The 24967-nt window shown below is 36.4% G+C and overlaps 1 protein-coding gene and 1 long non-coding RNA gene across 2 annotated transcripts in view; both read left to right on the forward strand.

Annotated features, from left to right (window-relative positions):
* Window positions 1-416: 416 nt before the first annotated feature.
* Window positions 417-24967, forward strand: part of LOC117950802 (complement factor H-like) — a 25826-nt gene continuing 1275 nt past the window's right edge. Inside the window, 25 exon segments of the mRNA XM_034882143.1 lie at window positions 417-653; window positions 729-911; window positions 1209-1314; window positions 1475-1551; window positions 1728-1916; window positions 2244-2429; window positions 2528-2719; window positions 2840-3013; window positions 3644-3811; window positions 4572-4739; window positions 5535-5702; window positions 6445-6600; window positions 7000-7188; window positions 7295-7480; window positions 7813-7817; window positions 12731-12839; window positions 13104-13283; window positions 13734-13839; window positions 14318-14394; window positions 14786-14977; window positions 15163-15207; window positions 16729-16905; window positions 19309-19497; window positions 22657-22830; window positions 24145-24324. Coding sequence (XP_034738034.1) covers window positions 584-653; window positions 729-911; window positions 1209-1314; window positions 1475-1551; window positions 1728-1916; window positions 2244-2429; window positions 2528-2719; window positions 2840-3013; window positions 3644-3811; window positions 4572-4739; window positions 5535-5702; window positions 6445-6600; window positions 7000-7188; window positions 7295-7480; window positions 7813-7817; window positions 12731-12839; window positions 13104-13283; window positions 13734-13839; window positions 14318-14394; window positions 14786-14977; window positions 15163-15207; window positions 16729-16905; window positions 19309-19497; window positions 22657-22830; window positions 24145-24324 — 3646 coding nt within the window. The 5' untranslated portion in view covers window positions 417-583.
* On the forward strand, window positions 22830-23278 carry LOC117950051. Its single transcript, XR_004657799.1, has 2 exons — window positions 22830-22914; window positions 22957-23278. It is a non-coding gene; the product is annotated as an uncharacterized LOC117950051 (long non-coding RNA).

A 24967-nucleotide genomic window follows, 5' to 3' on the forward strand; every position in this document is an offset into this window, starting at 1 on the left:
TTATTGGATGAAAAAAGTTGAAGACTTACTTTATTTTTCTATAATAGGAAAAATACCACAAGTTATATATATATTTATATATATACATTACATATATTTACCCTCGATGAGAAGAGTCAAGCCTACTCTCAGAAATGCATTGCATTTGTTAGCTCTATTGATTTCTGCAAATGATTGCCAAGAAGGGGAAAAACAAATAGCTAGTTACAGGAATATGCTTGTTTTTTGTTACTAAATGATAAACATAGCAAAGCCTGACTACCAAGGGCCATTATACCATTGAAACACAATTTACATTGCAGCAAAATACCCTATCAAAAGAAACAGACTAAGTAAGACATCCTTCTAGGATACATTAAGAATCCAGTGTGTCATATATGGTGTGTTCACGTCCTCTTTTTTTCTGTCTCCTGTGAGCCTGAGATTGCATTTGGAGGCTGGAACAGACTTGCGTAAATCATTGAGCAATCTCTTTTTGCCTGTGAAATCCACAGCTCTCTTCTCTCTGTGTGTGGGTTTGTGTGTAATAGTTTCAGTCTCCAGTTTCCACGTGTGTTTGGCGGTTCACGGTAATGAAGAAAAAATGCATGTAATAAACCAAATCTGTGTTCTACTTCTGTGGATGCATGCGCTGACCTTCGCACAGGTTCCAGGTAAGCCAAAGCACTCACCTTAAAAATTAGTGTTTAAAAATGCAAATGATTTATGTTGTTGTTTCTGTCCCACAGACTGTACACTTGAACAGTTTATAAACGGACCCCAGTTTAATCCAAATTTTGACACAACCGGGCTTCATTCCAGCTACCCTGCTGGAAAACAAATTAGAGTGGGCTGCAATATTGGCTACAGTGGCTTTTTCAGACTGACCTGTCTCGAGGGAGGTTGGGTGTCTAAAGGAACTGTATGTCAACGTGAGTTACAATCTTTTACTTTTTGAAATTAATATTTATTTGGCCATTAAGAGTGGTAAACTGCATTATATGCAACATGTTATGCTGTATCAGTATGTATTGTTTTGGTTTGAATGAGTCCACAATGCCAAAGCAGGCTCATTGTTATTGGATTGATATTATGGAATTAATAATATATCATATAGTATCAAATAATACACGGTATATTATTGAATGGAAGAACCATTCGCCTCATCACTACAGTTGGGTAGCTTACGATATATTTCCTCATATTCTCTCTCATTCTCATGTTTTAAGCAAAATCATGCGGCCATCCCGGCGATGCCCAATTTGCAGATTTTAATCTGGAAATAGGAGACGATTTTGTCTTTGGGTCAAAAGTTGTATACACCTGCCACAAAGGGTATGTAAAATCACAAATGTTTATTGTTTCTTATGTATCTTTGTTCATTTCTGGTGTGCTTTGAACATATTATACTGTAGCCCTGTAGCGAACCCTGCATAATTAGGAGTGACATTTAAATATGCCTTCATTATTCATTTTTACCTAATACTCATTACAGTTATCAAATGGTCAGTCGCACAAACCATCGGAATTGCATGAATGAAGGCTGGGATGGTGTGATACCTGTCTGTGAAGGTAAGAGTAAGAAAATGTTGTATTGTTCATCAGGTACCAAACACATAAAGGTGGAAAGTTTCACTCTGTGTCATACCTTTTGAAATATAAAAAAAAGCTTACCTGCTAAGAGGTATTTATACATGTGAAGCTTTTTAATGCAATTTATTTATTTTTTATCATATTTTTCCTTCCAGCCCAACAGTGCCCAGTGATTCATGTGGACAGTAATGTCCAGGTGAATGGAGACCTAGAGGAAGCGACCTATGGCAATGTAGTTCGGTTCAGCTGCAAGTCCAAAAGTGACATCCTGTCAAACCCTAGAACAGCAGAGTTGTATTGTGATGAAAATGGAGAGTGGAGTGGCCAACCTCCAAAATGCATAGGTGCATGCATACACTCATAAAACACCATCGCAACCAATCCCCTGGCAACTAATTAGTAACACCAAACACAAGCACTAACCACATCATGACCACCATGTAGTCTGGCATCATGACAACCAACACTGCAGCTGATGCGGGTTTCTGTTGATGCCATTATAGCGTCAGTGCTGGACAAAGAAAGAAAAACACACCAATGCATGTAAAGCTTTTATTTGAAAAGAAAATAGACACACCACTTTACCCTTGAATGAAGTTCATCAGTACTGATCATTTGCCTTTTCATGAAAATTGATGATAATATGAACGTTTCTGTGTATTCTTCAACAGAGATTAAATGTACAGTACCTCAGATTGAAAATGGTTATGTGACTGACAGGAATATCCAAGAGTACAAAGAACATGAAATCCTGCTCTTTGAGTGTAATGATCGATATAAACGCACTGAAGAAAGAGCCGCAAAATGCACAAAAGTAGGAATGAGAGCAGAGTGGACCCCCACACCTGCGTGTGAACGTAAGTACAAACTGATTATTGCAATTTACTGGTTATATAACACTGACTTGTGAAATTGGTGCTAACAGATAATATGCTTCATTTCCTAACAAATGCAGCAATAATATGTAAAGTAAATCTGCCGCCAGTCGAGGGAACCAGGTATGAATCTGTTTCCAGAAATGTGTTTTCACCTGGTGAGACACTGAAAGTCATTTGTGGAGAAAAGTACGGGATTTCTAACAATCAGGAATCAGCAGTAACTACATGCAATGAAAAGGGAGAGTGGACTATCAGAGCAGTATGCACAGGTACAACCATAGCCAGACTGTGAAATTGTTGTTCTCTACTGTGTGTGTGTACGGTTCATTAACCTGTGATGATGGTTATCAATCTTTACTGAAGATACACAAGTCTGTCTCTTATTCTAGAGGTTGTGTGCGGCAATGAAAGACCAGAACATGTGTATTCCTGGGAGGTCAAATGGTGGCAACAATCAAAAATGGGTGAGACTACAAGATATAGTTGTGAGGCAGGCTACGTGAAAACAGCCAACCGGGCCACATGCACCAGACATGGATGGACACCAAATCCACTCTGTGGAGGTATTGCAAAATTCATCTTTTATATTTGACTGTTTATCATGGTATACGTATTTGAGAAAGTGGAGAAGAAGCTTCTTGTCCAGTTAGGATTAATTTGTCTACTCTAATGCCTGCTTTTCACTAGCAAATACCCAGGAACTAAACTCTTTCACTAAATCAGGAAGTAAACGTTATTTTTCCACTTTAGTTACTTCATTATTAATCTGTCCTGGTACCATAGTGCTCACTGCAGAGAGTTACATCTGCACATACTGTAGTGTATTATGTTGTGTAGTACTCCACACTGCTTCACTGCAAGGCTACTTCCCATTCACTCTCATACACATCCCTCACCCTAGAACATAAACACAGATATAACTGTTGGTGAACAAATTAAAAAAGAATCAGATGTCCATAACATATTTGGGATTATAGCCCCAGAATAGTCAGCAGATCATTACTAGTCTGGCCTTTCTGCCACTTGCACTCTCTCAAACACGTGTCAATTTCTTGATGTCTTTGCTTACTCCCCACATCGCTTTTCCATAACTATGCTTTTATGTGTACTTACAAGTGTGTATGTAATGTAAAAGTAGTCTTTCATCCTACTGCCAGTTAGAACACACTTGATGTATATGTTTTCGTTTTAAGAAATAACATGCGCCAGACTGGATGTCCCGACGGCAGATGTTATCAGCGAATACAAGTGGACATACCGCTACAATGAACATGTCCGTTATGCCTGCAAGGACGGTTATCAAGGAGAATTCACTCTGACGTGTGGAGAAACTGGTTGGCATGGGAAGCCAAGGTGTACAGGTAAGAAAGTTCAGGACAACAAATTCAGTGTTGACACATACATACAACATTTAACACTTGTTATTGCTTTGTTGTTTATACATGCATGCAATTTATTAATTTTGAGGAATTACCATCTCAGCCAAACCTGTCAAACTTCAACAGTCAATCCCAAATCCAGTACAGTCATGCTAACACCACAATATATGTTTTGTTAAACAGATTAATGAGAAATATCACTAACTAATAGTCACATATAATCTGTAATTTTGAGTTTTTTAAACAACAGCGGTAACAGTAAAATAAAAATTAAAAAAATTAAAAGGTTTTTAATTTACAACTACACAGAATGCCAAACTAATTCACCTTTAAAATTGATATAAATCTGTTTTAGAAGCACAGCTTGTTAGTGCTCCTTCATTTTAATGTTGCATATTAATGTGCTCATTCTGGAGTGATACAAGATCTGAGATGAGACAAGGGGAGGAACCTTTGCTACACAAATTGTTCTTGTATAGTTTCTATTTTTACTCATATTCATATTCTACTTGTATATAACTCCTTATGTATCTTACTATCCATATTTATCTGTATTTATTTCTGTCTTTGTGCTGCCGCAACAACTGAATGTCCTCTCTGGAGATCAGTAGAGGCTTCTCTTTCTCTTGGAGACCAGTCTTTTTATTTGACAAATGTTTTGTTTCTAACTATTTGAAAGCAGTCTTTCATTCTGCTGACGTAAGAACACACCTAATGTGTACATGTTTGTTTTGTTTTTTAGAAATAACATGCAAGAAAAAGACTTTTCGAGAGGCAGATATTGTTGACAGTGACAACCCGACATACCGCTTCAATGAACAGGTCGGTTATCGCTGCAAGGGTGGTAATCGAGAACGATTCACTCTAACCTGTAGAGAAGATGGTTGGATCGGGAGTTCACCGTGTACAGGTGAGGACGGTCAGGACAACACGTTCAGTGTTGCCACAGTTTGTTATTGTTTTTCTGTTTTTGCAGCACGCTTTTGATTTTGATTTGAGAAATTACCATCTCAGCCAAACCTGTCAAATTTATTCTCCCAGTCAATCCCAGTTACAATTTTTCATGCTTACACCACAATAAGAATTTTTTTAAACAGGTTATTGGGAAATGATTCACTGAGTTATAGTCACACATAATCTGTAAATTTGAGTTTTCTAAACAACAGCTGTAACAGGAAAAAAAAAGGTTTTTGGTTTGCAAGCTTGTTTTTCTTCTAACAAATTTTCATGAGGATCTTATTTATTATTTTACTATTTCACAGAATGCCAAACTAACCCAAAATTAAAACTGATGTTAATTTGTTTTAAAATGACAACTAGTTAGCTCTCATTCATTTTAATGTTGCATATTAATGTGCTCATTCTGTAGCAATACAAGATCTGAGATGAGACAAGGGGAGGTACCTTACTTTGTGACTTTGTCTTCAATTGCTCTTGTATAATTTCTCTTTTTATTTCTATTTATATTATACTTGTATATAACTCCTTATGTATCTTATTATCCATATTTATCTGTATTTATTTCTGTCTTTGTGCTGCTGCAACAACTGAATGTCATCTCTGGGGATCAGTAGAGGCTTCTCTTTCTCTTGGAGACCAGTCTTTTTATATGATAAAAGTTTTAGTTCTAACTATTTGAAAGCGGTCTTTTGTTCTGCTGACGTAAGAACACACCTAATGTGGACGTGTTTATTTTGTTTTTTAGAAATAACATGCAACAGAAAGACTTTTCGAGAGGCAGATATTGTTGACAGTGACAAGCCGACATACCGCCACGATGAACAGGTCAGTTATCGCTGCAAGGGTGGTAATCGAGAACGATTCACTCTAACCTGTGGAGTAAATGGTTGGATCGGGAGTTCACCGTGTACAGGTGAGGACGGTCAGGACAACACGTTCAGTGTTGCCACAGTTTGTTATTGTTTTTCTGTTTTTACAGGCACGCTTTTGATTTTGATTTTGAGGACTTACCATCTCAGCCAAACCTGTCAAACCCAAATACCGTCTGTCATGCTTACACCACAATATAATGTATTTTGTTCAACAGGTTTTTGGGAAATCAGTCACTGAGTAATAGTCACATATAATCTGTAATTTTGAGTTTTCTAAACAACAGCAGCAACAGTAAAAAAAAAAAAAAGGTTTCTCCCCTCCCTCGCCACTGTTGCGCTAAATGCCTGCTCTTTTTTATGATTGTTTGTTTTGTTTTCTATTTTTATTTAAATATTCTTATTTTTAATTTATTGTATTGTATTTTATTGAAAAGCACTTTGTGATTGTTATCTGTGAAAGGTGCTGTACAAATAATCTTAACTTACTTACTTTTCTTACTCTTGGGGGAATTACTGGAATTGGGAATTGGAGTTGGGTCTTTATAAATTATAGAGTGTGGTCTAGACCTACTTTATCTGCAAAGTGGCTTGAGATAACTCTTGTTATGATTTACTTTACTATACTATGAATAAAATATAGAAGGATAGAAGAAATATAAAAGAATTGAATTGCTGCTGTTTTGCAAGTATAAAGTATATTAGTTTAGCCTGTTAGCATGCTAACATTTGCTATGTATCCATTGATGCTATGTCGATGTAACTTCTTTCCTTGTTTTTTTATAGCTACATGTCTAAAGCCTGAAGTTCCAAATGGATTTGCAGTTGGCCCATTCAACAACACAACAATATACTACACCTGTAATGAAGGGTTTAAGCTTTTCACCAACAAAGGCTGGTGGGCTGAGGCCAAATGTAATGACATACTTCAACCATGCATTGGTAACTTATCTTTATTAATCTACGGGTCAAGTTCAAAATGCTGTGCATTACTTTAAGTTAGAAAATTAATTAAGGGTTTGGAATAAATAAAGATTTCCTAGGAATATAAACAATGAGTATTATCTGGAAGAGAGGTCAAACCCACCCACTCCTACGCTACACACTCACAGTGAACGCATCTGGCCCTTTACCTCATAGAGAGCAAAATCTGATATGATCACAGCCACACAGATATTAGTTTTTATAGACTAAGTAAACAAAATACCTGTTAGTTTTAAGTTGTTCAAAAGTAGATTCATTCATAAAGGGATATCCTTATTGTTTCTTTATTTCTGATATCACATTTGTTAGCAACAATATACAGACAGAACTAATTGTTTGTAATCATATCCACTCTAGAGAACGCAAACTGTGGAGAAACTCCTGTGATTCCAAATGGAAAATTGGTTCCTCAACAAAGGCAAAGCCAAACGGCAATCCAAGCTGAGGTTATTTGCAACAAAGGATACAGCTCTCAGATTGAATACTATGATTGCATCAGGGGGAAATGGATTCCAAATGGAAAGTCAACTAAAGACATTTGTAAACGTGAGTCATTTTGTTCTTTTTCATTGTCTTTCCTTATCAGACGTAAGCATTTATTAAAAGATGACCAGGTGTAACCCAACACTGTACATGCTTTCAACCCCTACAGCAACTGCCAATCTCTGCAAACTCCCACCTAAAGTTGAGAATGCAGTTGTTCAGACATCTTATCAGAAGGAATACTTGTCTAACTCGACAGTAACTTATCAGTGCCGGGATGGCTATGGTATGGAGGGAGAAGCCACGATTCAATGCATTAATGGGAAATGGGAGAAGAAGAACTTGACATGCACAGGTACGTACAAAATGCATTTCAGAAAGTCACACAGAAGGTTTTTAATAATATTCCAGTTCTAAAGATTTGTTGTGTAGCCTGCTGACTTTTCAAGATTCTGAATGTCATTATGAATGTTAAGGGTGAAGTGCTGCTTAGGGTGCAAGCTATTGTTCAGATCTCCATCATGTTAAACACTGTGAATCAACCAGGGTAAAAATAAACACTGGTATCAATTAGTGGGTTAACATTCTAAATATGATTCAGACAAAGCAGTATTTCAGCTCTCAGAGTAATGATGCCTCACAAGATACAAACCCCTTCTCTGTTTTTATTACTGTTTTTTTGACTAGCACATGTGAGGCAGAATATGCACTGATTTAAGGATTATTTAATTAATTTGCCTTTTTTGCTTTTGCACATTAACCAACAAGAGTCCAACATGTAAATGTGCCAGATTTAGTCATGAAGGCTAATTTTTGGCTTAAAACAATAGATAAGCTACAACAATGCAACACATGCACATAAAACAAGAAACAGATAGGCATACACAAGTAAAATGACACAACCACTATTGCAGATCATGACAACTGGCCGGGTGATGGCATGAGAAAACATGATCACAAGTATCAGGCACAGGAAAAAGTGCATGGACACACATTCCCACACAGAGACCCTTTGGCTACAAAGACAAAGACATTATTCTGGATTATGGCAGTATATTTGATTAGTCAATAACCTCTGTTCATGGATTTGGAGGATGTGATGGATGTGATGTTCCATTTTAAAAGCCTGTTAACAGATATAATATAAATAGGTAGACAACATTTGTATCCCTTTTAATTCAGCAAAGTTTACATTTCTTTTACTGAAATGTCTCTGGCAACAATACAGCCCTGTCTCCTAGAAGTTATGTGTATACACAACTCGTTTGCAACAGCAAATATGATGTGGCGATGTGATGCAACCTCCAATTGATTTGTTGTCAACACAGCGAGGAAACTTTAACTTACAACATACCTCCTTTGCCCTCAGCCAAAACTTCAGATCTTGTAAAACAATAGCTGCTTGTGTAACAACTACAGCATTAATTAATACACCCCCCAGGTTAAGGTTGGAGAAAGACTGTGGTCTTTGTTCAATACAGAAATAATCTGTAGGGATTTGAGACATGCCATCATCTTTCCCTGGCCTTAACAAAAGCGCTTTTGCTGCCTAAACCTAACCACGCACCAGACTCAGGATGTGAACCCTGAGTCCAGTCCCTTTCTGCACTCTCCATCCACGTAAATCACCTTCCTTCAACTCCTGTGCGTTCAATGCAGTACTAACTATTCATATGTGGGTTGAAAGAGTTTTAGGTCACTCTAATCGCTCCCCATGTCTTCAGAAAATCGTAAAGAGATCACTATGTCATATACTATAGACATACTGTATAGGGAACAAAAATCCACAGCTTTGTATAAAAATGCATTCTTAAGTTCCAGTACATGTACCAAACAACACATGAGCAAATTGAACATGCAAAAAGGTAATGTTATCCTTCAAAGAATCATACAAGACAAGGGCACATGTCCTTATGTCAATTTCTCAATTAGACTTTATATTATTACATACTGGATGCATGATTTCCATCCACTGCATGTTGAGATGTGATACTGAACAAAAACATTTCTCTCCCACAGATCGCCAGGACTGATGACGATTTTGTTCGCAGTCCAAAGAAGTCTCGATAAAATGTCTTTTTTTGATCAGTTGTTTGGAGAAACAAAGCGACATTTGCCGTGTGCATTATTCATACTGATGTTACATCTTGTTACATAACACATGATCCTGATACATTTATTGGCTGAATCAATCATTTGTGTTATAAAGTGATCTGAAGTCATTAGGCTTTGTGAATAAAAGATAAAAATTACAAAGGCTTTATTTGTTTTATTTGTGTTATGGGCCTATAATGACTAAACATAAGGGGTGAAACAAAGTAATTGGGATGGGCATTTAGGAATAAATGTACAGTTTCCATTCAAAGTTTTAACAGTGGCTGCAGGTATTTATTTCTTTTAAGTCTGTTTCATCTTATCATCTTTCATCTCAAAAAGGTTTCACCCACTTCTTGTGTGAAGGTTAAATTTCAGCTTGTAGGTTTCTGTGAATTTAAATCTCGTAAATGTATGTTACCCAGCATTGTTTTTCAAGAAAGTGCATCGCCCTCCCCCTCCCTCCAAGGCAATAAAATAAAAATTTCATTTCATTATTTATTATGCCAATTATTACATTACATACATGCATTATACAAACAAATTAAAGAATTGCTTGAAAGCTGATATTTTAAAAAAAGCTTTGTTTAGAGCAAATATATATAAATATTAGACAGTGACTCAGCTAACTGCAACAAATGAAACAAAAGTGCAATTTACATTTCAAATATTTGTGGGGCCAGATATTGACCCGGCCCGCTGTTAATTGTTGACATAGTGGCATCCAATCTGGGAACAAAGTTAACCATTTATCATAGGGCTGTTGAGCTGAATACTTGTTTTTGATTTTTGATTAAAATTAGAATCAATGTTAGGTTACAGTAAATGTTTGGCATGTTGAATGTAGGTCAATGCAATATCCTGTGATTAACATGACAGTGACACAGTTTCGAAAGAATTCAATTCTCAAATCTCTTCAGCAGCATTGCTCATTTGATGCTATTTTAGTATAAGTCATGCATTATGAACAGTATTGCTCTCTTAGTACCATTTAATGGGAGACACCTGCAGGTGAATACTAATAGACATCACCATGAATCTTCCCCAGCAGACATTACAATGAATATCTTTTGTTTTAAAAGTTTCCTAAAAGCTTATGTTTAAATACGCAAATTGGGCATTGTCTATGTGCTAATTTGCATACATTTTCAAAGCATAAAGCTTGGTTCAGAATTCGTTCATTATTTAATTTTGTTGACATTTTTTGTTTTATCACTCCATAAATCAGAACATGGTGATAACAGACATAACAGAAGCCATTTTTGCCATTTGGCAAGAATGTGACATAAATCAGACTATGAATGATATCTGAGAAAACACCTCAGTAAAATCCTTCACAATATAAATAGGAATGACACTGGAAGGTTTGGTTCATGTATTGCTAGTAAACAGCCACAAAAAATATGATTAATAAATATCAGACATTTTGATAGACATTACAGTGAATAGGGTAAAAAAAACTAACAGATATCAACATTAAAACTTTCCCAATTAATTGCGTACATTAGGAAATATGTTTTTGTATTACAAGTTTTCTGAAATGTTATGTCTAAACATGCTAATGAGGAATTATCTAATGGTAACTTTTGTTGAATTTAGGAGAAATTTACGCAAACTGACAAGGTGGAGTAAAATAAATATCTAAAGTTGTATTTAAGATTTTTTTTTTATGTAACATGCTTTTTTGCGATCAAATTGGTAAGGGGAATTTTATTCATTTTTGCACTGAATCGCACAACATTCAAGCAAACATTTGGGAAAAAAAGTTTTTCTAGACAAAATGGATTACTCCATCAACCAACACATGATCAATATTGCACAAGTTGTAGGCTAGTGCTTATGTGTCAGCTGATAGAGACATATATTTAAGCTACAATAAGAAATAATTGACACTATCAACACATTTCTCTGACGATGCAGCTGCAACTTGCCTTTTATTTTATTTCCGGCACCACTGCGAGACAACTCTCTTTTGAGTCCTACGGCTTGTCGTAACGTTTGTTGGCCATTTCCTTCGTGAGTTTCTGAGAAATTAAATTCAAAAAGTCTCTCATCTACTCGTTCGTCCACTTCCATCTGTCTTTTTTGACATCCGCCATGTGTTCGAACAGAGCGGGAATACTGGGCGGAAATGAACTAAAACTACTTCATCTTTGTTTTGTGGTGGGTTGCAACCATAAAATCACCTAAAACGTAAGGGCATATCCTTATTTATTCGGCAAATAACGTTTCCATCAGCGTTTATTGCATAAGCCTTACATCGATCAAGATAAACTCCGACAACGTTTCCTTTGAATCAATATTCATGAAATTCCCTCGAATTTTACTGTTTCCATAAGGCCTTTTCATTCGACATCACTTAATTTGGATAGAAACGTGTGGATGGAAACATAGCTACTGTCAACATTAGTTTAGGCAATAAAACTGCTGCCATGCTGCAATGTTGTTTTTGTGCATGTCCACCATGTACTGTATGCCTTTGTTATTGCACATTATTTGTTATCTAGTCCGAAAGTTCAGCTGTGTGTATATTTGTGTTGATCTCACCTAACTGTTCTTTATGTGTTCATCTTATTGTCTTTTAGCATCAGTGTAATCAACTTTTATTGTATAGGGCCAAATCTGGATGTTTAATTGACAGCTTAATTGTTTTTATCTCTTTTATGGTGACCTCTTACCACCAGTCCAGGGACAGCGGTTGTAAAATAACCTCAAGGCTAATTCTAGCATATTTTACTTTCATGTATTATTAGCGTGCATTGTCCCTGCTAACTAAACCTGAAATAAGTAAAAAAGTAATTTAAAAAAACTATGGTTTTGCCTGTAGAGTCTCCCCTTAATATAATCATAATTACACTAATAACTTTATTTTTAGAGCAGTTTACAGAATCTGTTAACAGAAGTAGCAAACGCATAAACAAAACCTAAATATTCTCTCATTGCCTAATTGTTCCACTTAATGATTTTTACATTGGACTTTGTAATCTAGTATCAACGCTACTGATGTAATATTGAACGTGGTAAGCAAACTGGACCCAAACTGTTTCATCATCGGTGGATACTTTAAAACATCAATCCTTGAGCTTTATATTCTACATTTCTATGCAAAGTCGGTTGAAGGTTCAATATCATTAACCAGTCAAGTGCCTTCTTCAAGCTAAACAATGCATGTTTAACTTAAAGCTGTTGTGTATTAGATTTATTATTTGTTGTTGTTATTGATGTGATTCATGATAATCATTTATTTCTGATGTCCATCCCAAAAGTTTAGCTACGTTATGAGTATGTTTTCTGATTGAAAAACAATTGATAGGAAACCAAAGAAAGTCACTGGGAGGATTATTGCAAACAAATATGTGTGAATTTTTCTAGAGATTGAACAGTGCGTGGTGTGTGTGTTCATCCATGTCTTGTTGTGTAATCCCGCTGGGCAGGCCATGTGCTGACCCCTGGTGCTCTCTGAGGACTGAGGCTTGGGACAAACACACAGAACAGTCATCACAGAAGTTAGCCTCAGTTAGTCTCGGTCACTGCCCAGCTGCTTGTCCAAATGCAGTTACCATTAATCCTTTTGTTTCTCCAGCTGTGGGGGAACGTGGAGGTTTCTTTATCACAGAATGGTAAGGCAGTAGTTTTTTTTTTATTATTTGCTTTCTTAAAGTGCATATGGTTGTTAGGTTAAGGGGAAGAGGGTTCTGTGTGTTATGATGGCTGGCTTACTTGCAGGACAGTGTCCAGTATATTCTCAATGTTATATTACCCGGTGCCAAATCTTCTGATGTACAGTTCGTGATATGACTCTGACTTGCATTTGTAGCCAACAGATGACAAGAAGACAACTTAGCTAATTTCTGTTTTTTTCTCCCCCTGTTGCTGTTTGTAAGCATGTCCAAATCTCCCAGTGGTTCCTCACGCTCATGTGTCAGAAGCGACCAAAAAAGCTGTGTACCAACAAGGAAACGTAGTCCATTTCGTTTGTGACACTGGTTATACATCGTTCCCACCCATCAAATATGCATGTACAGAGAATGGCTGGTCATTAATCAGTCGGGGAAGATGCCAGCGTAAGTTAAACGGCTTTCTGCTCGTCTCTTTATTTTGTTGCAAGTTGGGTGATTCCCTGCAGTAATCAGGTTACTGATGACACGAGTATAAATGCATTAAATGAATTGTACAACTTAGAGATAATCACGTGTGTGTATTTTAACATTTGGAAATATCTTCAAAACTTTTTTTTTTACTTTCCGAGAGTAATTCATGAAATGATACTGAAAGAGTTGGGGGAAAAGCATTATGCACTGTCTAGTAACTGAAAATCAAGCTGCTTCTTCAAAGCAACAAATGAAAACTATGGTTGCAGCACAAAGTCATTATTATCAAAAGAACTAAATTGCCGTTTTGTTAGTGCTTTTAACTCAAATCTAACAATGAAGCCTTAAAGAATAAAGTTCATACTATAATTTTACTTTTGAGAAACGTTGATGAATGATCTCTATTTTTCTTTCTTTTTCCAGTAAAGCCATGTGTACTTCCCGATGACACCCCCAATGGCTATTACCAAATAATCAGCGGGGAGGAGTTTGTTTTTGGAACAACAGTCAAATACTTTTGTAATGAAGGGTAGGTGCATCTGCAATGATTCCACAAACCTACTGGAGACATGATGCTAATACAGCCTTTATAACAAGTATTTGGACACTTAAAAATATTATTCACAATGCACAGTTATATAAAGTACAGTTGTGTGACTCTAATTATATAAAGACATTTTTTTTATGAACACATTTTATATGATAACAAATAACTTTAACTATTAAATTATGTTCTATATGCTTTACAGTAGGAGTTATAGTGACAAATGTATTAACAAACACAAATCAAATGTACCAATATGTACTCACAACTACATTATAGTCTGGTGTAATATACAATACAATACAAATGCTAAGTAGGGCAGGTTAAAATACCTTTTTTGAATGGTATATGAATGAGATCATGAAATGATATTAAGTTTGCACAGTATTTCTCTCCCCTTGGTGATTTCTCTGATGGAGTTTTCATGTCATAATGGAACATTCTGGTGTACTGTTGATTGCAGGTATCACATGGTAAGTAAGGAAGACACCAGGACTTGTATGCTGGACAAATGGACCAATCATGTGCCAACATGTGATCGTAAGTCTTGCTCACATTTGAAACGCCAGAAACTTTTTGAATGGGTTTTGCACTTCTCACTGGCTGTTTCTCCATGGCAACTATGGCCAAGGCTCATGGGAACTGTAGCATTTGAACATGTCGGCAACAACACCAAAATGACAGATGAAACATGATTTCTCAGAAACAAAGCTGTAATAATTCAACAACAGAAATCTCTAAGGTTGCTTCATTATCAAAGAGTGCTGCAACATTGAGGATATCACTAAAAATGAATGTGGAACAACGCACCCTCCTCCCATTCAGTAACTCTATGGAAAGGCCCTGCTCTCTGTGGGATTTTGGCTGTTTATTTATACATACATTAAATTCTTGCCCTGTTCCACTTCTTTTTTTGACTGTGTTTACTCAGCTTTGAGCTGCGACCCCCCGCTTGCAGATGGAGGGGTTATAGTGAAAGGTTTACCAGATAATGACGAGCCCATTCTTCCTGACCGCCTCCTCAAATTCAGCTGTGAAGGACCTGGGAAATATCTGAATGGAAGTTCAGTGCTGAGATGTGGCCAAGATGGACAGTGGAATCATCCATTCCCCACTTGTGAAAGTAAGCCTTTTAAGATGAAATGAAGACTTATGTACACAATATTTATTTTAATGTTGTAGAGCATGTAACTATGCAGTTAAATCTCTGCACACACACATAATCATACCACTGTGGGACTTAAACTCTTGTATGTGGGACTGACCCACATGTTTTTCATTTGATAACTTGTGTTTTGTTCCTTCCAGATGAAACCAAACAGGAGGAGGGGTGTCGGCTAAATTGTGATCCAGGTAAAAATGTTGACAACGGCACCTTGGGACTTTCACCCAAAGAAAAACCAAAGCTTTGGATTCAATCCAATTCCTTACTTTTAACTACTTGTTTGTTTTTACACCATACACAACAATTTAAAAACTCAGACCTACAGTAGATTCTAAAAAAAACACACATTCACAACAAAAAATATACAAGAAGAAAGATAAAAAGGTAAATAAAAAGTTGTTAAACTAAAATAAAATAGTTAAAAACAAGAAAATATAAAACAACCTTTGAACACAAGTGAAATGGAGGAAATACAACAAGAGACTTAGAGAGTAACTATAGCCACACTCGGCTGGAGAACAGGTGGCATAAAAACGTCATAAAACATAGCAAAACGAAAAGAAAAGAATAAACAAATCAAGGCAAAGGTACTTTTAAAACATGCACATCGGCGAAGAATTAGCCACGTGCTTCCCACAATCCGCTATACTGTGTAGCTCTCAGACAAACGTTAACAGGTTGTTTCCATTTAGTATTTTCTTCAACAAACAAAAATGTTAAAGAAACAAAAACAAACAACAAAGCCCAAATTACTGTTACTGTTATCTAAAACCTTTTCAAAGTAACTGTGGCAGCACTGTTCACCACGTTGATTGCTGCTGTGTAAGAACGCCGCTGGGAGGAGGTTGGGTTGATGGGTGGGTGTTAACGCGCAGGACGAAGTTCAAGCCAGGGAGCTAAACTAAAGCCTTTCACCCAGGAAATGTGTGTCACGTGGGAGTGTTTTAATCCAAAATCACAATCTTTTTCCTAATCTAAACTACCAGTAGTCGTTTTGACGCCTAATCTTAACTTTTGTCAAGGCAAAACGCTCATATTTTTTGCACTAAATCAAACACCTGCTGTTTGGCGTCATGGTGCATCACGGAGTTTGTGCATACATTTTCGAGTTGGAGGCAGAGTTATGTCAGATCTGCGTTCATTAAATCCACAAAGTCCAATTGTATACTATGCTTCTGTTTATAAACCTCTTGATTAAACAGATTTTCTCAAAAACAGAAAAACAGAAAAGTCCCAGGTCTATCAGATGGCTTGCAACTCAACACACAACACACACAACATGCAGAGAGGGGATTGATCCCTGTCTGCCTGCTGAATACATAGACCAGTTGCTTTCTTTTCCCCTTGCTCCTTATCTAGGAAACTGATGGCAAAAGATGATCATTGACCCAACAGTCAGATGGTACTCACAGTTCACTGCAATCTCACGCTTGATATGCTCTGTGTACCCTGTTGTTCACATTTTACATATTATTGCTGTGTTGCTATTTTGTTCTCTTAATATAAAAAATAGCAATAATAGTAAGTTTCAAATCAAATACGTTATTCGTTTTATCTAGATGTACCTAATCATTTGGCAGTGTGCCCATGTATATACTTGAATAAGAAAGATTTCCAGGGAATTACTTGTTCGTGTGTGTGTGTGTGTGCGTGTGCGTGTGTATGTGTGTGTGTGTGTGTTTGTGTGTGTGTGTGTTTGTGTTTGTTAGCTTCAGGTTGTGGGACACCACCTCACATTGCAGATGCAGACACCAAGGGAACTCCTAAGTCCCAGTACTCAAATGGAGAAAGTGTTGAATATATGTGCCAGAATTATTACACTATGGAGGGCGATCCTTACCAGACGTGCACCGATGGTAAATGGACCGGACAGATGAAATGCCTCAGTAAGTTACAACTTTCAAAGTTTTCATGTTGCATCCTTTGAAGGTTAAAGAAGATTTTGTTTGCAGTGTTTGCATGTAGCTGATTTATTTGAACATCACATAACAAAGATGGAAAAGAACTAAAGAGTGATTAACACGCAGCACTGTGTCTTACATTATGCTGACGGTAGAACCAGGGGCCAAAATTAACACCCGCCACTCACCAAATGTGAGTGAAAATCTATGTTGGCAAATCAAACTAAAAGAGGTTACTCACCATTGACGGTTGCTAAATGAAGCCTACTTCACTACAAACTTTCATCACTGCAACACAAGTTGACTGACCACATTTTGTCTGCAACAGCATTAGGGTGAAATGGCGATATATACCATGTAACCGTAGAAATACGACTTGGGAATACTTGGCAGTATTATTATTAATTTATTTTTAAGATCAGTTTTGGGGAAATTTTAGGCTTTTCTTATATCCCACTCCTCTTGCTTAAACTAAACCAACCCAACCAAAGCAGGCCATAATTACTGGCCATTTACAAGGAAAGTAGGGCGGGTAATGCCATCCCCATACCTTTTCTATCCTAGGAAAACAAATTCAGGGCAGCCAGATAGCTCAGTTGGTATTGTGTCTGTCCATTTGTAGAGGTTTACTCCTCGAAGCAGCGGCCAGGGCACGACTCCGATCTGTGGCCCTTTGCTGCATGTCATTCCCTCTCCAGGCTGAAAAGGTCCAAAACATATCTTAATAAAGAAAAACTAATTTGGCATGCCCTTTGCACCAAATGTCTATGTTCCGACCTGAGGAGCCATTGTCACGTGATTGTGTGATTTTTATACAATCTCACAAATCCGTCTGCTCGCAAGGTGATGTGATTTGGGCATCTATATACAGAGCAGGAGGAGGCATCCCAACCTTTTCAAACAAATTGTATGAAAAGTTAGACAAGCAAGTTGATTAACAGATACCTGCACACTGTATTTTTTTTTCCCCATTGTTTCATCAGTTGTTGTTTTTTTTTATAAAAGATTTGCAAATCCTGCAAGAAAAAGTCTTTTTATCTTTTGGAATACAAGTTATTATACATTTATGTTTTTGAATTCTTTCCAATAACCTGTTTACCTTTAAACCTTAACCATGTAATGCTTGGAATTATTGAAGAATTGTTTTTGTTTGTAGGGAAAGTAAAGAATATAATAATCAAATGTGAGGAAGTATGATATACAGTAGTTATTTAAAACTATTTCTTTATGTATTCACGGAACAATTACTATCGTGTTATATTTACTGTAAGCGTGATACAAAATGACATACCATGGTAGAAGATTTTGGCCATAACACCCACCCCCACACGTTATGCAACGTACAATTATCAATAATTCTTATGATATTAGAGTATGTTTTGTGACCGAAATGCACTGAGCTGCAGCATTTGATACCAGTTCATGTTTAAATTAAACAGCCAATGGCAGGTAGACCCAAAACGTTATTTTGGAACTAACCAATATTCAGCCCACCAAAGCCAACTCAGCAACATAGTATTTGGTGACAATTGACAGGAATTTTTGGCATCTGTTTCACGTCATTAAAAACAAAAACTAGTCAGCTATAGATATATCAAGTCAAAGCCAGCTGGGGAGGAATCTAGAGCTAGCCTAAGCTATAATAAAGCTTTATTTTCTCATTGAGGTTTCTGAGGATGTCATCTGGCCTAGGCCTAACTGAAAAATAACCATTTTGATGCACCAACAACTCAACAAAAGTTTGGTTCCTCATGTAAATAAATAAATAAGGCAGCAGATGAATGTAATCATGATGCAGACCAAAAACAGGTAAACTCAATAATCAGCAGTAGGCTAACATCTCAGCTTCTGACTCTGGAGAAATTCATTTGATTCAATTTGACTAAACACCCTTTTTTATTGATTTCTATATACTTTAAATAAAAACACAGATATATCTAATCCCTAGAACTTTAGTATGTTCAAAACAATGTTTAGTCTCCCTAAAAGGTATAATTAACCTTCTGTTCTCTATCGTATCAAGACTATCTCTCCACTGTATATTCCACATGTACCGGGATGAGTCCCCAGAGTTCAGGTACATGGATACTTCTTTAAGACACACCGGCAACGCCGTATGTTGTTTCCTATAAACCACCTTTGCTGGCGTGGAATCACTGATAGTTTGATCTCTGAGCGGCCTGCAGCTGGAGAGATAGTCTCTTTACTCAGAGAACCAAGGTTACAATGTAACCAAGCAGTTCCCAGTTTGCTGGCCAGCAATGCCTTATATATTTAGTATTGTCACAGAGCATGTCACTGATTACATTTACATTTCACATGTAATTCACATTACATGTGAATACATGTCCCATTAATAAAATGCTGTTTATCTGTTATCTCTTGCAGAACCCTGTACTGTGGATAGAGAGCTCATGAACAGATATAATATTGCCTTCAAATATGGTCATCAGGATAAACTGTATTCACCCCATCTTGATTGGATAGGGTTCACTTGCACTAAAGGAAGACATACCGGCACAGTTAATCTGCGTCAGCAATGTATTGATGGTGTGATGAACCTGCCCACTTGCCAATGAAGGTTTTCAGTCAACTAGATGTGATACATATGATCTGGCTGGACAAACATGTAATTAATTAACAAGAATTACAGATATTAACTGATTCTCTTCTAATTAACCAAAGTAAAGAAAAATACCAATTATGATCCAGTGTCTATACTTTAGCTCTTTGTATCATTATTTTAACAAAAACCTATATTTTCATTTGGTCTGTTTTCTGGCTCTAAATGTATGATAACAGTAAAAAAATGTCATGTGCTCAGAGAATGATTCAAGTCACCTTTACTGGAGAAAGCTGTTGCTAACACATCAAAATGATATGCAGAGCACAATTATTTAAAATAACACACAGAGAGCCAAACTCCTTCTCAAATCTCCAAAGGTCTTCTGCTTTACACACATTTTGCAATTCAAAATTGCACTTTTTAAATGCACTGAACATGGTTCTCTGCACAAGACACAACAATCTGACATAAAGTTACACATTTTGCGCCACCTGGCCTAACACCTCAATGGTTACCACTTCAATAAGGAAGTAAGCACAATGAAAAGACGACATTTATTTCTTGCCTCTTTTTTTCTATGTATTTTTGGCACTGACTTGTTTGGTGAAAAATAAAATAATAAAAGTTTTAACAGCATGTGTGTATGTCTGCAAATATGTATGTGCATGTGAACAATTTGAAGAATTTTCTACAATTTTAACTATTCTATTATCATGGCAAAGCATACAAAAGATGAGAGTGCTTTTCGTTGTGCCAACAGTGTGTAGTTGGTTAGACAAAAATCTGGTAATGTGAATGAAGTGTGTGCCATTTGGTGCACAAGTATGATTTTGATAATGTTATATGTAGTTTTGGTTGCAGTGCTCCATTTTGCAGGATATATGAGGAACTTTTGCAGTTTGTGTGTGTGCTTTTGTGACTTCTATTAAGTATTTTGATAAAACCAGCCTAGTTTGCAAATTTGTTTTTTAGCAATTGGAAAAAACTGGCGAGAGAGTTTTCTACAAACGCTTCGATGAACTTACATTTTCTAACAGGTTTCTAACAGGTTTCTTTAAGCAGCACTTCTCTAAGCGTGGCAATAAGAAGAATAAGTTGGCTGTCCGAGGTGCTGAAGATGATGCTGAATACACTTTAAAGTCAAATTTAAGGTGTAAATTAGAGGTTTGAAAATGGTCAGAAGGACCCTTTACAGAGAATTTACCGGGACACCCTAATGTATGAAACAATTTGACCTAGCTTAATTTTTGAATTTATGTCGAAAGAACAACGCAAGAGAAAGATACTGTGTTTTAAAAGAAACACATTAAACATATTTTTACATTCCATTAGTTAATGGATTTGTTAGACTAAAACATAAAATGTATTGTGTAAGACGTAAAATTTAAAATATTTAACTATTTAAAATAAAAATAACAGTGAAGCTTTTTGTTATAAAAAAAAAAAAAATGTCATGGTAATTTAAATGAATAAATCACAAAATGGTTTATAATGCGGACCTGCGGTGGTTGACACTGTTCATTATAAAAGTAAAGTTTATTTTTCAGTAAACAGTCTGTAGCATTCAGCCTTACCGTAATTCATGTTCCTGGGTAAATGTCAGTTTCAGAAAATGAACTTTACCTACTGCTGAAGGCAGATCTTAACTTTAAGGTCATATGAAACCTAAACTGGAGCAATTTCTTCAATGTGTATGTCATCTATTGTGAATGTTATTCCGTCAACATGTCTGTATTATAGACGCAGTCACACTATAATTAAAAAGGAAAGAGAAGTTCTCGAACCCCAAAAAACAAAAACAAAAACATGGGATTTGTAATCCCATTTTTTCCCATTTGAAAAAAAAAAGAAACATAAAAAATTGCCAGACTTATCTTATGAATATTAAAGAAAAGTTAACAATGATTTGGAGCCCAACATGCCTTTGACTTTTCAACATTTTACAACCATGTTTTAGTGGACTAAATATCTGAAAAAGGATGGAAAGCCTGTTTGTTATTAGTCCTTTGCTTTGTATGCCCAACAACAATGGCCTTCTATGGAGAACATTTTAGGTGACATCCTAAATTGGCCAACCATGGTGAGCATGATCTGCATCAATTACCAATAGCAAGCCAAATATCTTTTAACAAAGGTCATTTATTACTGTTAATTAATTTCAACCATTGGCTGAAAACAGACTCATTTACATCTTTGTAAGAATTGGACTGCTGCACAAAGGATGCTGTTTGTGAGCACATCTGGAACATTTAGTATTGAGAACACTGTTTTAATGTCATGTGCATTGCACAGTCCAACAGGGCAGACCCTGTTGTGAACTTCAGGGCTCCAACGAAGACTCAAACAAACAGTAGTTCTGCTCAGGAAACGTTTGTCAGAGGACCATGAGATTGGCTGTGATCCTTTTTCTCCAACTGTGGGGGATTGTGGTAGTTTCCTCATCACAGAATGGTAAGTAGGGCTCTATTATTTAATGAAGTGTTAAGATTTAGCTTTGTAAAGAAACAGAAAGTGTTAAGATTAAAGTAGGTATTGTATGTGCCTCATAGATAAAAGGGATGAATAACCTGTATATCACATTGGTCTCTTCGTTGTATTTTAAAAGCTACATGTTTGTGTACAAAAGTTTCATTACCATTAGTGTAAAAGTACTTGCGCAGAGGCCAGTTCACATGTTCTGTAATGACATACTGCCTTATCCTCTTAATTATTTTTTGGGTAATTGAAAGATAATTCATCAAATTTGTTCTGTTACCTCATTTCTTACAGTGCTTTTTACTGATGTTTTAAGTGATCTTGTGAGCTTACACATTGATGAAATGTCTTTGTAATTCGTTATTTCAGCTTTGTTCCTGATGTTTTTTTATGGATTGATGTACACATGCATCCCTCTATTTGAACATATGAATTTGTTTAGTTGACAAAATAATTGCTCTACCTGTGTAAGAAAGGGGAGTGTGTTAAAAAATGGGGTACCTGATAAGCACTATGCAATTGATAATGTAATGTAGGTAGTTATTTTAGGAATCCTTCAGTGTCATGGACATCATTCAATGTTGCAGTGTTGTTACATGTCCATCTCCCTTTCATCCCTTTATCCATCTGTATTTGATGCAAACAATGTAAGACTGTAAAGACCTTTCTCATGTCCCCATGTTTTTGTCTGCTAGCGTGTTCAAAGCTTCCAGATGTTCCTCATGCCCATTTGTCAAAAGAGTACCAAGAAGGAGAAGTGATTAATTTCACTTGTGAGCCTGGTTATACTACACCCAGTCCATCAATCAGCTATGCATGCTCCAGCGACGGCTGGCTGACAGTGAATCCGGGAATGTGCAACAAGCAACGTAAGTGAATTGTCTGTCTGTCTCTACTCGCTGCTGTACACTGCCTACACTGTTGTAATTGATGTTTAATTATACTTTTTAAACGTTACCATCTTAGAGTTTGGGGGAAAGAAAATATACGCTAAGTCCCTTTCAGACACAGCCTTGATTTTGTAAAGTATGTGCACAAATGCATGGCGGTTTTGTCTCAATTGTATGCCTATTTGTGTACAATTAATTGTTCAGGATGATGATGATAATATGCATGCAAACATTTGGAAATTTGTGAATAATCTTCGGACTAATTAAAACACATATGATGGAACTGTGAGGTGTATGAAAAATATCTGCACTGAAAGTGCTCTATGTGACGGCACGTATTTTTCAGGCTACAACCTTTTTTGTCACATACATCAAACATCTCCTCGCTAACACCTAGCTGCCTGTCCAAAGAACACACTGTAAAAAATGTGACCTATTTAGACAGCCCAGGCTCCACAAAAGGCTACAAAAACAAACTGTGTCAACCTGCACCATAACAAGCAGTGTTCCAGCCTATAACCAGCAAGAAGAGGATGGGTAAGTCATGAACACGCATTGTAGAAGTACGTGCTAATGCTGCTGTGGCGATGGCTCAACCAACTCCTTCTTGTTGGTTATAGGCTGGAACACTGTTTGTTATAGTTCGTGATACATGTTGGCACAATTTGTTTTCTTTGACGTTTGTGGAGCCTGGGTTGTCTACAGAGACCACGTTTTTTCTACAGTGTGTTCAGGGGACAGGAAGATAGCTGACAGTGAGGAGATGTTTGCTGAACATACTGTATGTGACAAAAAAAATAGTAACCTAAAAAATATCACTTAGAGCACCTTTAAGCTATTTTACTGACTTCTAAATAATATCAATCTGTTTGTGTAAAGCAAAAATAATTTAATGTGGGAAGGCTAAAGGATTTCACTGGCGTTTAGCTCTTTTCTGTGCTGCAACTCTCTTTGATGTTAGCTAATAATATGTGGTTGTATTTACATATCCAAAACTTGCCTTGTTCAGCTTGTTTTTTTTCTTCATTGACCTTACGGACTGTTTGTATTTAGTTTCACAATCAAGCTGCAACCCCCCGCAGATGAACGGGTTACAGTAATAGGTTTACCAGAAAATGGCGATCCCAGATTATTAGTTTTAGTTAGGTGTACCTAATAAACTGCCAGTGTTTACATTTACATAAGAAAAAGACTAATTTTAAATCACTTTTTTCTTGTGTGTGTGTGTGTGTGTGTGTGTGTGTGTGTGTGTGTATGTGTGTGTGTGTGTGTGTGTGTTTTACATTATTTTAGCTCCTTCAGATTGTGGGACACCACCTCACCTTGCAGATGGTGACACCAGGGGAACTCCTAAGTCCCAGTAGATAAATGGAGAAAGGGTTGAATACATGTGTCAGAATTATTACACTATGGAGGGCGATCCTTTCCAAACCTGCATCGATGGTAAATGGACCGGACAGATCAGATGCCTCAGTAAGTTACAACTTCTTTCACAGTTTTTATGTTGGCAAATTCAGCCTATGTAATACTGATTTTGGTATCTGGTGTTTGCATGTAGCTGCTTGATTTACTGTAAACATTACCAGATAAAGACTAAAACAAAAGAATAATTAACAGGCAACAATGGGGCTTAAATAATGTTGACAGTAGAGCTAAACACAGCTCTACAAAGCCAAAATACAGTAATTAAATGTTTGGTAAAAGGAAAGTTAAGACAGGAATCTGATATACGTTATGAAAGAACAGCTATTCAGCTTGTGTGTGTGCATATTCATATATAAATAGATATATATAAAGCTAGTTAGTAAGAAATCCCTGACTAGCCTTAGCTAAAGCAAAATTTACTCACAAATTTCCCCTTGGCTGTTAAGCCTAGTTGAGAAAAATAGCCTTTTTGAAGAAACATTTTAAGTTTGTTATTCCACGTCAATAAATAAATATGGCAGCTGATGAATAATTATGATGTAGACAAAAACTAAAAAATGCAGTTACTAAATGTTTGATGAAAATAAAGTTAAGACAGGAATCTGTTATACATTATGAAAGAACTACTATTCAGCTTGTGTGTGTATATATATATATATATATATATATATATATATATATATATATATAT

This window comes from Etheostoma cragini, chromosome 9 (assembly GCF_013103735.1).
Source record: "Etheostoma cragini isolate CJK2018 chromosome 9, CSU_Ecrag_1.0, whole genome shotgun sequence".
Classification (NCBI taxonomy): Eukaryota; Metazoa; Chordata; class Actinopteri; order Perciformes; family Percidae; genus Etheostoma; species Etheostoma cragini.